The sequence below is a fragment of the Enhydra lutris genome, unplaced genomic scaffold (genome assembly GCF_002288905.1).
Source record: "Enhydra lutris kenyoni isolate GAN:26980312 unplaced genomic scaffold, ASM228890v2 scaffoldscaffold14, whole genome shotgun sequence".
NCBI lineage: Eukaryota > Metazoa > Chordata > Mammalia > Carnivora > Mustelidae > Enhydra > Enhydra lutris.
The window spans coordinates 11558818-11574615 of NW_019154098.1; the positions used below are offsets into that span (position 1 = coordinate 11558818).

General features: G+C 42.9%; 1 protein-coding gene across 3 annotated transcripts in view; it reads left to right on the forward strand.

Annotated features, from left to right (window-relative positions):
* The window catches only part of LOC111146849 (ArfGAP with SH3 domain, ankyrin repeat and PH domain 1), a 353910-nt gene that overhangs the window by 222676 nt on the left and 115436 nt on the right, over positions 1-15798 (forward strand). For all 3 annotated transcript variants that reach the window (XM_022502557.1, XM_022502555.1, XM_022502556.1), the window contains one exon: positions 2853-2998. In XM_022502557.1, the coding sequence (XP_022358265.1) occupies positions 2853-2998 (146 nt within the window). The remainder of the gene's footprint in view (positions 1-2852; positions 2999-15798) is intronic.

Genomic DNA, 15798 nt, shown 5'->3' on the forward strand with positions numbered 1-15798 from the left:
TCACTGAAGCACCCTGACACCCGTTTCCTTCCGTGCACGGACTTCCTTCTTGGGCCGCTTCCCCGTGAGGACTCACGGTGTGTTCTGTCAGGGCCCATGGCTGCCGGGCAGTCATGGAGAGTGTATTCGAGAATGCAGTGCTTTTTTTTTTTTTTTTAAGATTTTATTTATTTATTTGAAAGAGAGAGAGAGAGAGAGACAGCAAGAGAGGGAACATAAGCAGGGGGAGTGGGAGAAGGGAAAGCAGACCTCCCGCCAAGCAGGGAGCCCGATGCAGGGCTTGATCCCAGGACTCTGACTGACTGAGCCACCCAGATGCCCCGAGAATGCAGTACTCTAGATTTTCCTCTCAGTTATTCAGCAGTCTAGGAGTAAGAAGGAAATGGTTCTGAAATTCCTGAAAAGGAAATCAATAAGTCCAAGTCAAGAGATATTTACTGAGCCCTCACTCCTTAAGCATGGCTCACGGAACACAAACACCATGGTATTTGTTGGGTGGGGACGCAGAGATGAGCTGGAGGTAATCCCTGCCTCTCGTGGTCCGGTGCCAAGGAAAAATCTGTATTTACACAAATATGATGTGATGTGGTGGAAAGTATTGCAAAACAGAGACAGAGTATTATAGGCAAGAAAGGAAAGCTTCATAAAGAAGTATCAAAGAAAGCCTTTAGAGATACTATTTTGCTAGACACGATTGTCTTAGATACTTACCATTGATTTATTCATTCAGTAAATATTGTGCATCTCCTGCGGGCCTGCATACAAATCTGTGCTTCCCTGTCCTCCACCACAAAGGAGGAGAGAAGTGGGGAGTCCAGGCATCTGAAATGCCTCCCCATGGAAGTGGTGCACCTCAGCTCTGCTCATGTTTCCTTGGTCAGTGTGTTTCATGTTCCATGCCTGCCTCCCTTAAGGGTGTAGAGATATGCGGTACTGCCTCCCACAGCCTGCGAGGATGGGGCACCTGGGTTTCTGTTATAAGTGTTGACATCTTCTAGAGGAGTCACAGATCTGATGCACAATTTAACAGAGTCACACTGGATGCTGTCTTGATAGTAGATTGTAGGGGAGCAAGAGCTGGAATAGAGAGACTTGTAGGAAGCTTTTGCACTGGTCAAGGCAAGAGATGACGTTAGATCGGGTTGTTCACCATGGGGATAGTGAGAAATTGTCAAATTTTTGGCTGTATTTTAAAGGTAAAGGCAATAGGATTTGCCAGTGGGCTGCATCTTGGCATATGAGAAAGAAAAATCAGTATGACTTTGATGGGGTTAAGTCCGAACAGCTACGAGAATGTATTTGCCATTAGCGGGGACTGAGATACAAGATCTGCGGAGGAAAAAGAGGGTTAGGGGCAGAACGTTAAGACTTTGCTTTTTAGCATGTCAAGATGAGAGTTATTGGGGATCCCAGTGGAGATATTGAGTAGCAGTTGATATAGAAGTCTGTATTTCAGGGGTGGGATCTAGGCTGGGCTGCCAGTTTGGGAGTTCTTAGCTGATAGAAGCTATTCAAAACCACAGACTAGGTGAGATCCAAGAGTGAGCATATATAGAGAAGAAGAAAGGCCCAAGGCTCTCCAACATGAGGAAGTCAGGGAGATGAAGATCCAGCAAAGACACTGGAAAGGAGCAACCATGAGATAGGAGGACGGTCAAGAGAGCATGGTATCCTGGAAGCCAAGCAGAGAGTGTTTCAAAGAGGCGAGAGTGGTTGTTATTTATGGAACACTCACTCTTTTGAGAAACTTTGGATACGTTATATCAGCTCATCAGCACTCCAATCATGTAAGATAGTATTAGGCTCATTTTACAGATTGGAAAACAAAGCTCAGAGTGAGATTTATTAATGCCTCTGATGGACTATAAAAGTAAAAAACTGGTAAGATAGCAAGCTTATAGGTTGTGAAACCAGACCTGAAACATAAATCCATCTGATCCATGCCTGCACCATTTGCATCAAGAAATCATATCGGGGCTGGGGTGGGGGTTAAAAATGCTGTTCCTCAGACCTGAGGCTTATACAGAATTAAAGGAAATTAAATTGAGTTGCATAGAAAGAAACATATTAGAACCCATGGATTCTTTTGCATTTCAAGATAGATTTTTTTAAAAGATTTTATTTGTTCATTTGAGAGAGAAAGAGTGACCGGGAGGGAGAGGGAAAGAGAATCTAAAGCAGACCCTGTGCAGAGCGCAGAGCACGACCCTGAGGTCACAACCTGAGCCAAAACCAAGACTTGGACACTCAACAAACTGAGCCACCCAGGTGCCCCCCAAGATTGAGGTTTTTTAAAGATTTTATTTATTTATTTACTTACTTACCTCAAAGAGAGAGTACATGTGTGAGCGTGAGTGGGGGAGAGGGGCAGAGGGAGGAAGAGAAGCAGGCTCCCCACTAAGCAAGGATCCTAATGTGGGACTCAATCCCAGGACCCTGAGATCATGACCTGAGCCAAAGGCAGGCACTTAACTGAATGAGCCACCCAGACGCCCCAAGGTTGATTTTCTAAGGAGAATTTTCTCCTTGTTCCGTGATCATCATAGTTTCTTGGTGGAAACACAGTGTGCTTTAAATGTGATAATTTGACCCCTCACCTGTGGGGGGTCCATGAATTAATTACCTGGGATGTAGGTGAACTGAACACTGTAGAAGAACAAGGGGAACCGTGGTTTAATAGAGTGAGTAGAGACATTCAGTGCTCCACTGACCACCTCTGCACATGTTCAATGAATAATTGATGCAGTTTCTCTTTGCCTTCCTTTTAGGAGTATCTAGTGATCAATTAGGGTTCAAAATAACTCGTCATTGTGGCATATAATAGTTCAGACTCCTCTCTCCTTCTTTTTTAGATCACGTACAAAATGAAGAAAACTATGCACAAGTTCTTGACAAGTTTGGAAGTAATTTTTTAAGTCGAGACAACCCAGATCTTGGCACTGCTTTTGTCAAGTTTTCTACTCTTACAAAGGAACTGTCCACGCTGCTGAAAAATCTGGTAAGCCATAGCATAAGGGATTTTTTTTTTAATTACAGCCTGATCGAAGTACAATAAGAAGATAAGGAGAACAATCTACTAGTCTTCTCCCCAACCCCCAGTCCTGGGGGTGAAAAAAATTAAAAAAAAAAAAAAAAATCTCAGGTATGGAGTCACATATAAAAAAATACCATTGTAAAATTCTTAGATCCAGCTGACAGCGGGTTAGATTTCTTGAGTCAGAGAAACTGGTTAAGCTGAACTCTCTTGTGCGTTCTGCCACAGTTCTGGTTTGAGTTTTGTTTTAGGAGCATTCAGCAACTCATGCTTTTTAATTAGTTGGAAGAGTGATGATGATTTCCATGTCAAACATACTCTGCAAGTATGCACTGCAAGGGTATTCCTCACTCATATGAGGACACGTGTGCATCTTGGTCTCTGCTTTACAAATAATGAGCCTCCCCAGTTCTTCACATCTTTCAGCCCCCTACCAAGAGAAAGATTTTGAGATTGGGGGAACCCATGGTTACTGAAGTTGATGACAAGAAGAATCCCTAAAAGTCTGGGACAGGAGAGGTGCTGACCCCAGGAGGCGGACACAGAGTTGGGGGTGGGGCGGTCTCTTTGGCAGGCACTCGAGGATTCCCACCCTCACACCTTGTTGACACTAGAAGGTTCGTTCTGGGTAGCCCTACCACCCACATTTTCTTAGGCATTAAATTAAGCAAGTCTCTCTTCTCCAAAGTCCCAAGAGATAGACATACAGGGAGGTTGAGTGGAGCCAAAGAAAAACTACATCATACTTTTCCTCGTCTCTTTCCTGAAGACTAGGAGCTGGTTCTTCCTCTCCCGCAGTCTCTCAGTATGACACCTTTCCCCCCTTTAAGAACTCAAGCTCAGGATGTCTTGACCCTGGGTCATTTACTCTTCTTCTAGATAGGCTTCTCTGGCCTTACAGGAGAATCTTGTCACAGATCTGTTTGATCAAATGGCTACTTTACAGATGAGTGTACAGTATTGGAAAGATGAAAATGGCCTTTCTGTAGTGTATTAACCTGGATATTTGACCAGTCAGAATATCATCTTTTTTTTCTATCATACTAGATAAATACATGCATATGTCTGTCTTTCTCACAGCTTAATTCTAATTTGTGGGTTATGCCATTAAATTAGTCTCCTATAGGGCACCTGGGTGGCTCAGTTGGATGGGCGACTGCCTTCGGCTCAGGTCATGATCCTGGAGTCCCGGTATCGAGTCCCGCATCAGGCTCCCTGTTCGGCAGGGAGTCTGCTTCTTCCACTGACCTGTCTCCTCTCATGCTCTCTCTCTCTCTTGCTCAAATAAATAAATAAAATAAAATCTTTTTTAAAAAAAAATTAGTCTCCTATAGTGACAACCAATGATAAAATAAAGGTTGAGAGTAGAAATTTGTCTTATTTTCAAAAACTTTTGAAAGGGTAATTTTGAACTTAGGACTAACACATTCCTACACTTTGGGGTGTATTTGACAAATCCATGATATCTCCATGAATCTTAGAGTATTTAAATCTCTTATATTCAGAAGCAGACCCGCATTTCTCCTTCCTCTGTTACTGCCTGTCTTTCTGCCGGTTGCATGCTCAGAGGCTGTGTGGTGGGAAGAAAGGAAGTGAAACAGGACTCCAGCTGTTCACTTGGGTAATAACTGGTAACAGCCTTACTCAGGGAGGAAGTTGTGTTTTCCCGAGCTAGGTGTTTTCACAGGGCTCTCTTGCTAACCTTTAGCTTCCGGGACACCGAATGTATTTGGCTTTAGTGGAGATTCATCGCTTGCACGTTTCCTGGACCAGTGCAGCCCTGCACTCCCCTTCACTGTGGGTTCCTGTCCCCAGTTCACATCGGCCCCCCAAGGCAGTGGTCTCTCGGGCATCATTCACCACCTGTATTTGCTGACCCAGTAATACATTTGCTGACCACCATAACAGAAACCACTGATTTGTACTTGACACTTCGATGAACCTGGCAATGTGCATGGTAGATTTCTTACTCCGCACCTTACAACAATCCTGTGGTTATTATACCTTCAATCCAGATGAGAAAGTTGAGGCATGTTATTATTTAACTTGTCCAGGTACGTTGTTAGTAAGTAGACGTGTACCCAAGTCCACTGTGTCTACCACCCGCCTCTATTACACTGCCTCTGTCATCTGACTCGGTGGTTGTGTTTCCCGGTGAGAAACGCTGATCTCACTGCTCCCCTAAACAGACTCCAAGCTAAGCGGCAGGCTTTCTTCTTCCTTGTCCTCTCTCCTTTAAGGGTTAGGAGACTAAGAAAGATCAATAGAAATTGCTAGAAGGCTCAGTTCATTTAATTAAAACAAAAACCAACATTTATCTCTTTGAAGAGAGTGGTGGCGTTCCTGGTGAGGGAGCAGGTAGACAAATCCGTTTGTACTCTAGTTGGTTACTAAGAGAACACTCTCCTGATTGAGTAAAAAGCCAGTCCCGGGAGTTTCTACAACCTGACAACAGTTTCAACAGCTTGCTGCTTCCCTTTTTATGTCTTGCCAGGAAAGGCTAGAGCAAAGCAGACAGGCGGATGGGGCCAGGCCTTGGAGCGGGAGCTCAGAGGAAGGCGTGCCCCCAGGAGGGAGAGGGTTCCAGGACAGCTTGCCGCGCCTCCGATCCCCAGACAAGCTCCTTAGCTTGCCCAAACCCTGAGTGTTTCTCAGGAGAGTCCCGAAAACCCTGTTAAGCTAGTGGAGTCTGGAAACATTAAGCAATAATGGTCACAGGTGGAATTCAGGGAGTGAGAGAAAAGAAGATACTTTGGTATTTTTAGCCTTTCTAAATTGTATCCTCACGGCAAATACCAAATGTCTGCTGTGTTCCAGGGTCTGTGTTACATACTGAGAAAGGTCATTTTCTAATTAAGATAGTACATATAATGGGTATTTTTAATAACTTTTATTAAAACATTACTTAAAGTAGAGGAAAGGGTGGATTTGGGGGTGAGGTCTAGCTTTCTGCTTTTGATTAACTCTAGAAAGAGAATAATTTTCATCGTGTTAACTTGTAAGTAATCCTTATTGCGACTGTATCGTGTTGAGGAATTTCTAAAGGGTTGGTCCTGAGACATATGACCCCCTAAGTGATAACGATCTCATCGCCTTGCAGGTGTGTGTTTTCGTTTTCTAGCTTTCAGTGATTATGGAGGGTGGGATGATCACGTGGGTAGAGCTGCACAGATGTCGGCATTACCGTCAGCCAGGGCCGAGGCTGTCTGCCCTTGTCCAGCCGCTGACTGCTGTCTGGCAGATGTGTGAGGACTGCGAGGAGGGTCGTGGTTATAACTGTTTACCCTGTGAGCCTATACCAGAGTCAATGGACCAAGTCAGGTTTAAAGTAACTCACTTTCCTTCTGCCCTTTACATACTAGAAAACAGTTTTTAGAGAAAATTGTTTCACCTCATAATGGAGGATGAGGGAGGCTGTGACGGCTGGGAACTGGAAGCTGGGTCTCCGTCAGACCTGGAAGGCCAGCTCCCAGCGGAGTGGCCTTATTGCTTTAGGCTAATGGTGGAACTTCTCCAGTGCTAGTCTCCTTATCTGTTACCTGGTACCTGTGGAACTTCATGGAGATAACAGGGTTGAACCCCAAAGCACAGTACTTGACATGTGGCATTTGCTTAACAAATACAAGTTTTTATTCTCTTATTTATAATTCTGTCTCGTTTATAATTATTTTATTATTACATCTTCTCATTTGATCTTTATGGCAACTCCTCGGGTGAAGGTGGGTATGAATAGTCCTGTTCCATTTTACAGATAAGTGCTCCAAATCTCCAAAAAATAATATGCCTGGGGAATAGTGGAGTGGGAGCTTGATTCCAGGTCCCCTGACATGCCCTGATTCAGCGACGGCGTCCCCCAGCAGTTACAGAGTAATGGGTGCTTTATGATCATGGGTAGATCATGGGTGCTTAATGGCCCACCTGGCTTGGCTAGAACCTACATGAGTAGCCGTAACCCCTGTTTGTGTTTAACTTGAAAAATTATTTCTTACCTACTTTTCTCTTTCATTTCCCTCATCAGTGAGTTATAATAAATTGAAAAAAGAGTGTTAGCTAGTAGCTCATAAATTTGTGGTCTTAGGACCCCAATCTTAAAAATGATCAAGGACACTGAAGAGTTCTTGTTAATGTGGACCATTTCTATCCATACTTATATATTATCACTTAAAATTGAGAAATGTTAAAGTCTCTTAATTGATTTTGTTGCAATATGCTATTTGGTTGAAGTAGACAAAAAAATACAGCCTCACACAGAACTATATATTAGAAAGAGAGAGGAGTACTTTAAGAATTTAGGTGATTACCAATATAAGAATAGTTAATAGCAATGTGAATCTGAAACCCTGTGTGTGGCAGGCTCACTTTATTTGTTTTTGAGAAAGTATTTGCCAGACACCCACATCTCAGTACCACAGTTTGTCAGTCGTTCTTTTGAAGAAAAACAAATGGTGTCCCATTAAAAAACTGACAGACTTGGGGCTCCTGGGTGGCTCAGTTGGTTAAGCGTCCAACTCTTGATTTTAGCTCAGGTCATGATCTCAGGGTCAAAAGATCAAGCCCCAAATTGGGCTCCACGCTGATCATGGAGCCTGCTTGGGATTCTCTCTCTCCCTCTTCCTCCTCCCACCCCCACTTGCACACTCTCTCTCTAAAAAAAGGAAAAGAGGGGGAAGCTGACAAACAAAATTAGCTATTTTAGCTTGCAACTCAAAATACTGCATAAGTGCTTTTTCTCAAGATAACTCTGATATTTTGGTGTGCCTTGAGAGTGGTTTGTGCAAACTTCTGTTGTGTCAAACCAGATATAGGAAAGATGTACTCGGGTTGATATGTAAACAAATCAGTAACTTTAACTGTTTCATGGTGGGCATTTTTAAAAGAAAATAGCCTACCCCTGCCCCCCACAAGAGCATGACCATGAAGAATACAGTGACCTAGGTTGGTGTTGAACAGTACCTGGATTCACGTCAGGACCCCAGTAGGTTCACCCCCATTACTTTTGTACTGTCCGTGCTAATATCTAAACAGTGGAAAAGTCAGACAAAATCTCAGTATTACTATGAAAGTCCTTTTGGCCTCAGAGACCTCTGGGGACCTACGACCACACCTTGATGCCCACTGGCATAAGAAACCACTGGCTGTGATTCCAAACCTGGCCCTAAGTGGGTTGGTAACATAGCCTGACTGAGAAGCACCAATATCTTCACCGGGAAGATGAGGAAAAATACCTTCTTTATCCTGTGTTTGTGTGAGGATCGTCATACCACACACATGAGAAACTTTGTAAGCTGCAAAGTCCGTACTCACAGACTCTGTTAGTATTAACTTCTGTGGCATTAATAGCCACCGCAGGAGACTTTATTTTTATATTTTTTTCTTATTGTAAAAAGAACACATGCCTGGTGGGGAAGATACAGAATCCAGAAAGAAAATTGCAGTTTCTCTTTTATATTCTCCCTTCCCAGAGATAACCATCATTGATGTTTGGGGGTCTATCTTTCTAGCCCTCTTTTCTGTACCTTTTTTCCCCCGAATAGATGAAATCATGTGTTCTAAGGAACTTTGTATTGCACTAGATTTCATTTAGTGTTGGCATTAGAGCATTTGCAATTCACCTAGTTGGGACAAATGATAAATGCAGAAGCTTGAGAGGATAGGACTTTCCAAAGAATGCCCTATGACAGGTTCATCATCGTTGGCCTTTCAGCCCTTGTCCCTTTGGCACTCTTGTCCCACCCGTGTGGTGAGAGCCGGTGCTGGGACATCTGCATGACGTCAGCCTAGGTACTCAGGCAGAAGGAGGAACCAGGACTTACTGTCCAGGAAGCTATTCACATACATACAAGGTCTTTGGTCTTTTGCTTTCTGTGTGCTTTTGACCCCTTCAAGTGAAAACAAGTTCCTCAAAAGGGTGTCTTTCATCAAGATAACATTGCCCTTTGTATATTTTTCTGATTAAAGTCCAAGTCATCCAAAATTTCAGAGATGGAGAACAGATCAGTGGTTCATCAGAGTTTGGAGAAGGGGTCAGGGACGCAGGGTAGCCTGAGGGAATTCCTTTGTGTTGATAGAACAGTTCTCTAACTCTATTGTGGCATGGATGTGCCTATGTATACGTGTGATAAAATGTCACGGAGCCATACGCAGACATACCAAAAAATGAGTGCATGCAGAACTGGTGAAATTCAAGTAAGGTCTATAGCCTAGTTGATCATCTCAGGCCAGTGTTGCTTCCCAGATTTTGGTAATGTCCTGTGTGTAAGCCCTTATGTTTTTTAAGGTGTTACGCTTGAGGGAAGCTGGTTGAGGACACAAGGGACCTCTCTGAACTATTTTTGCAGCTTTTTGTGAATCTGTAGTTTTTCCAAAATAGAAAGTTTACGTAAAAGTATAAATCATCAAATTCTGGTCAGGGAGAGAGAGCGGGGAAAAATCTTGAATAATCTAGCTATGGTTATATGAAAATTTCAGTGTAAAACAAACGTACCCAGCAAAACGCAAGCCCTCACTTTCTGCTGTGCCCTCACATCTGTAATCCCACTTCCTGTGCACTTTGATATTTTTCTAAACCAGTCTTTCTCCGTGTTTTCAACTGTTCCCTCTAGTTAAAGTCCTTTCTGTGGCCACTGTTCCCTAAACGCCAAGTGATGAGCTCTTTCCCCTCAGAAGCCAGTCTCTTTGTCACGGGTGACTACGGCTAGGGAATGCTGCCTCTTAGTGGTGAGAAGCCAGAGAAATGTGGACATGATCCGTTTTGTTGATGTCTTTAATATGTGTGTGGCCAGGTTTTAAGTGCACAGGCTTTTATGGGAATTACCTCTCATAGCCTTTGGTTCACGGCATATATTTCATAGATAGTAGCATTTTTTTAATTACTAGAAATAGTTCTTTAGTTGATTTGCCAGTCTCCTATGAATTCATCCTTCCTCTAGTGAAAGAAGTCTTCATAATCAAAGCCAGCTCCAGACGTAACAAATTATTTGTTGAGGGGTGCCTGGGTGGCTCAGTCAGTTAAGCGTCTGCCTTTGGCTCAGGTTGTGATCCCAGAGTCCTGGGATCGAGTCAGTAGAGTCTTCTTCCCCCGCTGTCCCTCACGCCATCTCTGTCAAATAAATTTTTAAAAATTTAATTAAAAAAAAAAGTACTTGTTATTTCTGGATTATAAACTGTTCCTTGCTTCCATGCCTTTGTACCTTCCGTTCTTTCTATTTTTATTATCATCAGGGTTAACATTTTTTTTTAAAGATTTTATTTTTTTATTTGACAGAGAGAGACAGCGAAAGAGGGTATACAAGCAGGGGGAGTAGAAGAGAAGCAGGCTTCTTGCCTAGCAGGGAGCCGGATGAGGGGCCTGATCCCAGGACTCTGGGACCATGACCTGAGCCTAAGGCAGAGGCTCAAAGACTGAGCCATCCAGGTGCCCCTAGGTAGTCAACATATTAATGATAGAGGCTTTCTTTACAATGCAGCTTCCTTGTCAAAAAGGGGGAAAAGGAAGAAGAAGAAAAAGAAAGGATGATCTTTTAGAGTTTTAGCTGTTTCAAAGTATTTTTGTCATTCATTTGGTTAAATATACAGAACCAAAATTATGTTCAGTCTTTTTTTATTTTTAAGTCATTGCAAAGAAAGCAGTAAAGTTATTGCTTGCTAAACACTGCCAGGTCTGCTCTCCTGCCAGCATCCCGTCATTGCCCGTGATCCAGGGAAAAAAAAAGTAGGGAATCAACAGAGGATTGCATCCACTTACTTAATCACCAAACCACAAAATGGGACGGGAAAGGAGTAACTGGTGGATTGAAGTAGATTCTCAGTGGGTAAGGAAAACTATTTGAACCATACCCCCCAAGACCCACAATGTAGGATCAGTTTTAGAAAATATATGTAAAACCTCTTTTAAAAGGAGGTGCCCGGAAGGATCCTGGTCTAGCCAGGACTGTCCACACCTTCTCTTCCCCGAGCCCTTAGACAGTTCTGTTGCTTGCAGAGAGCCTCAGTCCCCTTTAACAGTTAGAGGACACTTATTGCCTCAGACCTGTTGAAGCAAAGGAAAGATTGCTCCAGCTGCAGAGCATTTCCTGTTTGCAATCTCTGACTGTAGGGTATGTGGTCGAGTTAAGGATTTATTTTTAATTTTTCTTCTTTTTTCCCCCTCAAATGAGAACAGCAAAGAAGCATGCAGGTTGGATCTATGTTTATAGCTGACAAATTATTTCTCACGTCCTTCTTTGAAATGCTGAAAAATGGGGAGAGCAGGAGTATGGTCAGCAGTCAGCTGGTGGCCCTGGGTTACAGAATACATCGTAACAACCTTATCCTCTTGTAGAACGGTGTTCCGTAGTTGGAAGGGTTTAACATTGGATCTGCCAGACGTTCCCCTCGTGTCTTCACTGGTAGTTGATATCGTGAGACCTTTCATGAAATGAGATCTATCCACATGGGTAAGAGGGAGGTTTTCTTTTCCTCTCCTCTTATAATAAAAGTTGTACATGTTTACTCTAAAAATTTGAGAAATATGGAAAAATTTAAAATAAAGATCAGTATATAATTCTAACATCCATTAATACTAATAATACACTATGTCCTTTGAAACAACTTTATGGATTTATACAAAGAGCAGCTGATAAAATTCAGAATTTTACAGATTCAGAGTGGTGGCAGGGTACGTATGCCATGTATTATAGAACACCCCACCCCTTTCCCCCTCCCCCTTCCCCTGCCTCCTGACTTTTCAGGCAGGCCCGTCCCCATAATTAAACACAATCTGTTTATTCCAGTGAAACACGTGAATGTTTATGTGAAGTGAGGTGAAGACTCTGAGAGTCCACCTCAGTTCATGTCAAAGCTTACCACCACATGAATCAGGCTAGATCAGGTTTTGCTGCTAAATGCGTTTTAGAAAAAACAAACTTGGGGCCCCAGGATGGCTCAGTCGGTTAAGTTTCCAACTCTTGGTTTTGATCTCAGGGTCGTGAGATCGAGCCCTGCGTTGGGCTCTGTGCTCAGTGGGGAGTCTGCTTGAGATTCTCTCTCTCCCTCTCCCCCTCCCCACTCATGCTCATGCTCTCTGTCTCTCTAAAATAAATAAGTCTTTTTTAAAAAATTTTTTAAATAAATAAAACTTGTATTATACATAGACATTGTAAACTTTACTTAAAGCCTGTTTGCTCTCTAGGATTATACAAATAAAATTGCAAAATTACTTTAACAGTCTATATAGTATATTTTAAGGTATAACTAAGCTCTAATTGATTCCCTGTATAGAATTCGAATTTTACACTCATTAATACAGGGGTAGCTTATCTTAGATACATCCAGTATACAAAAATCCTGTGGTATCCCTGAGGCCTAACTTAAAAAATGGTTTACCTTTCCTTTGGCTTTTTTGCATTAAAAACATTGTAAAAAGGAAGCTCGGATAATGCCTTTTAAGCAGAATTGCATGCAGTGAGTAACAGTCTTCATTTAAAATGTGTTTGTGGTTGTCCGGTGTTACTCCACTTGAAACAGACTCACAGCATCGCAACACTAGCAGAGACTTACATTTTAGAACTGTGGTTCTATGAGAGGGAGGGAAAAGAAAAACTCCCTTATTGGAGGAGAAAGTTTCGTTAGCCATAAGAGAGGACTGAATGTGGGGGAGAAATTCTCAGGTTGGCACTGGAATGCTTGGGATGTCCCCAACATTTGCTTATCAGTATTTCTCTAAAGGATAGAGCTGGCAGGGGACAGGAAATAGAAGGGAGCAAGTAGAATATTTGGTGAGTGTTACTGTTTCTGCCTCATCGCACCTGACAGCAGCCCTACCAGGTAGTAACCATAATTATCTTTATGGAACAGTAGAGGAAACTAGGCACAGAGTGCTAGGTCAGAGCAAGCATTCAGACCTAGATGGTCTACTCCAGAGCCCATGCTTTTAAGAAGTACACTGGATTGTGTCTCAAGGTTGCAGGCATCATTTTGTGGACCTCATATAAAATTTACTTTTAATTTATTTAAGTAAAAAGGACTAATTTAAAGGGCAGCAAGTAAAACAGTGGCACAGATGCAGCAGGAGGAAGGCAAACACTGTTCTGAGGTAGCTAACAGCCTTCTGTCTGCATGAACTTGGTTCCGGAAGCCTCCAGAGCTGCTTTTCCAGGCCCAAATCTGGAGGCCCTTGTGAAAGCAAATGTGGATATTTTCCTTTATTTAGAGAGTTCTGCCAAACTCAGCCTCACACTCACTCCTCTGACCTCTTCCACCCTTCCTTGATTTCTTATTTTCCATCCCAGGCCTGACCTCTTAATCTGGATTCTGCTGTTCCACCCACCTCCTCAGATTCAGTGTTCTCTTTTGAACTGGGTTTAGATTCCTCTTCAGGATGTTGCCTCTGCGTCTCTCCTCACCTCCACATCCTGTAGTTTTTGGAGGAGGTGACCCACTCCAGATCCAGACTTTTGGGCAGGTACCACAGCCCAGCTAGGGCACCTTCTTCTGGGCTGTTGTCAGCCAGCACCAGGGTCAGGGATTAGTGAGGGGGGCGTGGTGGGGATGGCATATACAAGCCAGGTGGATGCTTTGAGCTATGTACACCATGTGCAGCTGTGTGCAGTGGCCCTACTGGGCCCAGCGCGTCTGGCTCCCTCTGCCTGGGAACACGAAGATCAGAATCTGAGATGCCTTTCCCTAAGAGTTTTCCCTGAAACACTCATTCCATGCTGCCTTTGACAAGAGTTCTGGATTGAAAAGTACTCCATATTGCTTTTGAGGATTTACGGTGCACATTTGTGTATTAAAGGCTTGGAGATATCCTATTACTAAAGAGACCTGTCCAATTCCCTTTTTTTTTTTTTTTTAACTCATTTGACCACATACTTTCTTGTTGTATAAGAAACATTAACTTCCCATGGAACCACTTTGAGACGTGCTGATTTACATGTTTTTTGGACCAGGTGATCCATTTCATATGTTGTGTTTAATTTTATTCCATTTCATATCTATTTCTTCTTTACATTTCCCTATGTAATTTCTGATTGCTTAAGCTGGTTGCTTCTTTACACTTTCTTTACACTTTGCCTCTTTCAGATTGTACCCTTTGGTGTCTTTTGGTACATCTAGGTTTAACCGTGAAGAAAGAGGCTGCTGATCTAGCCTTGAACTAGTAGCTTACATCTTCTACTAAATGTAGAAGTGGCCCTTTTATTAACTGGCTGCCCAGCTGTGTTAAGCAATTGAAAGTTCAGAGAGCTGGCAGAAGTGCACGACTTTGAAGTCAGACAAAACTGAGTTCACTTTTCTGTTCCACCGATTCTCAAGCTGGGTCACTAGAGGAGGAATCATTTATTCAGTTACTCACTCATTCATTCACCCAGAAAGCAAAGATTTCAAGAAAGGCTTCCCAGAAGAGACACCTTGAACTAGGCCGTAAAATAATTAATAGATATTTATAAAACTATTCTCTTAGGCTTGCCGATGTGCTTTTTGTGAACTAGAAGCATTAAGCAGCATTAAGCGTTGGTTGATACACTTGAAATTTATTTACTGATTTACTTATATCAAAAGATTTTATTGGGACACCTGGGATGCTCAGTGGGTTAAGCCTCTGCCTTCGGCTCAGGTCATGATCTCAGGGTCCTGGGATCGAGCCCCACATTGGGCTCTCTGCTCAGCGGGAAGCCTGCTTCCCCCTCTCTCTCTGCCTGTCTTTCTGCCTACTTGTGATCTCTCTCTGTCAAATAAATAAAATCTTTAAAAAAAAGATTTTATTTATTTAGAGAGAGCGAGCAAGTTAGAGGGCATAAGTGGGAGGGAAGGGCAGAGGGAGAAGTAGACTCCCAGCTGAGCAGGGAGCAGGATGTGGGACTCAATCCCAGGACCCTGGGATCATGACCTGAGCCTAAGGCAGACACCCAACCAACTGAACCACCCAGGCACCCTGATACACTTGATATTTAGAGAGTAAGGTCAAAGTCTGTACTTCAGGATTTTGTTTGTTTTAAAAGATTTATTTATTTATTTATTTATTTATTTAGTGTGTGAGTGGGGGAAGGGGCCAAGGGGGAGAGGAAGAGAGAGAATCTCAAGTAGACTCCAGCAGTGGGGAGCCCAACATGGGGCTCAATTTCATGACTCTGAGATCATGACCTAAGCCAAAATAAGGAGTCAGACACTCAACCTACTGAGGCTCTCGGGAGCCCCTGTTTTTTTGGGGGGTTTTTTTGTTTGTTTTTGTTTCTTTGTTTTTTTGTTTTCTTTTTTCAAGTAAAGACTTTCTAAATTGTGGTCTTGACTTAGCCAGCATTTGCTAAATATTCACTCTGTTCCGGGCTCTGTGCTAGGCTTGGCTGTCACTTTGTGTTTAAGAGACTGCTTGTACAGACTGTTTTCATAGTTAACACTAAAGTACTACTTCATTTTATAGGAAAAGAGGGACATGGGGAGGGGACCAGGTATTTTAGACTTCCTGATTTTTGCTGCCTACGAATAGAAAAACTTTTCCCCCTTCTTTGGTTTCCTGGCAGCAGCCGGCATCACCAGCACGATACCCAAGAAGATTCTTTCTCCTCAAGGCTGACTTGGAAATGTATCAAGTGGTGGTGAATATTACAGCCACGTTTAGGTAAATTATCTGGATTCTAACCTTTTCAGTGAGGGTCAGGCTTTGCGCGTGCAGTGTCTTAGCAATGAGGTTTGTCCGAGGTGCAGTTACTGCTAATTGGAGCATTTTCAGTGAGGATCCCGTGAGGGGAAGCACAACATACGGACCCAGGAGACAGAGTAGGGCAGTC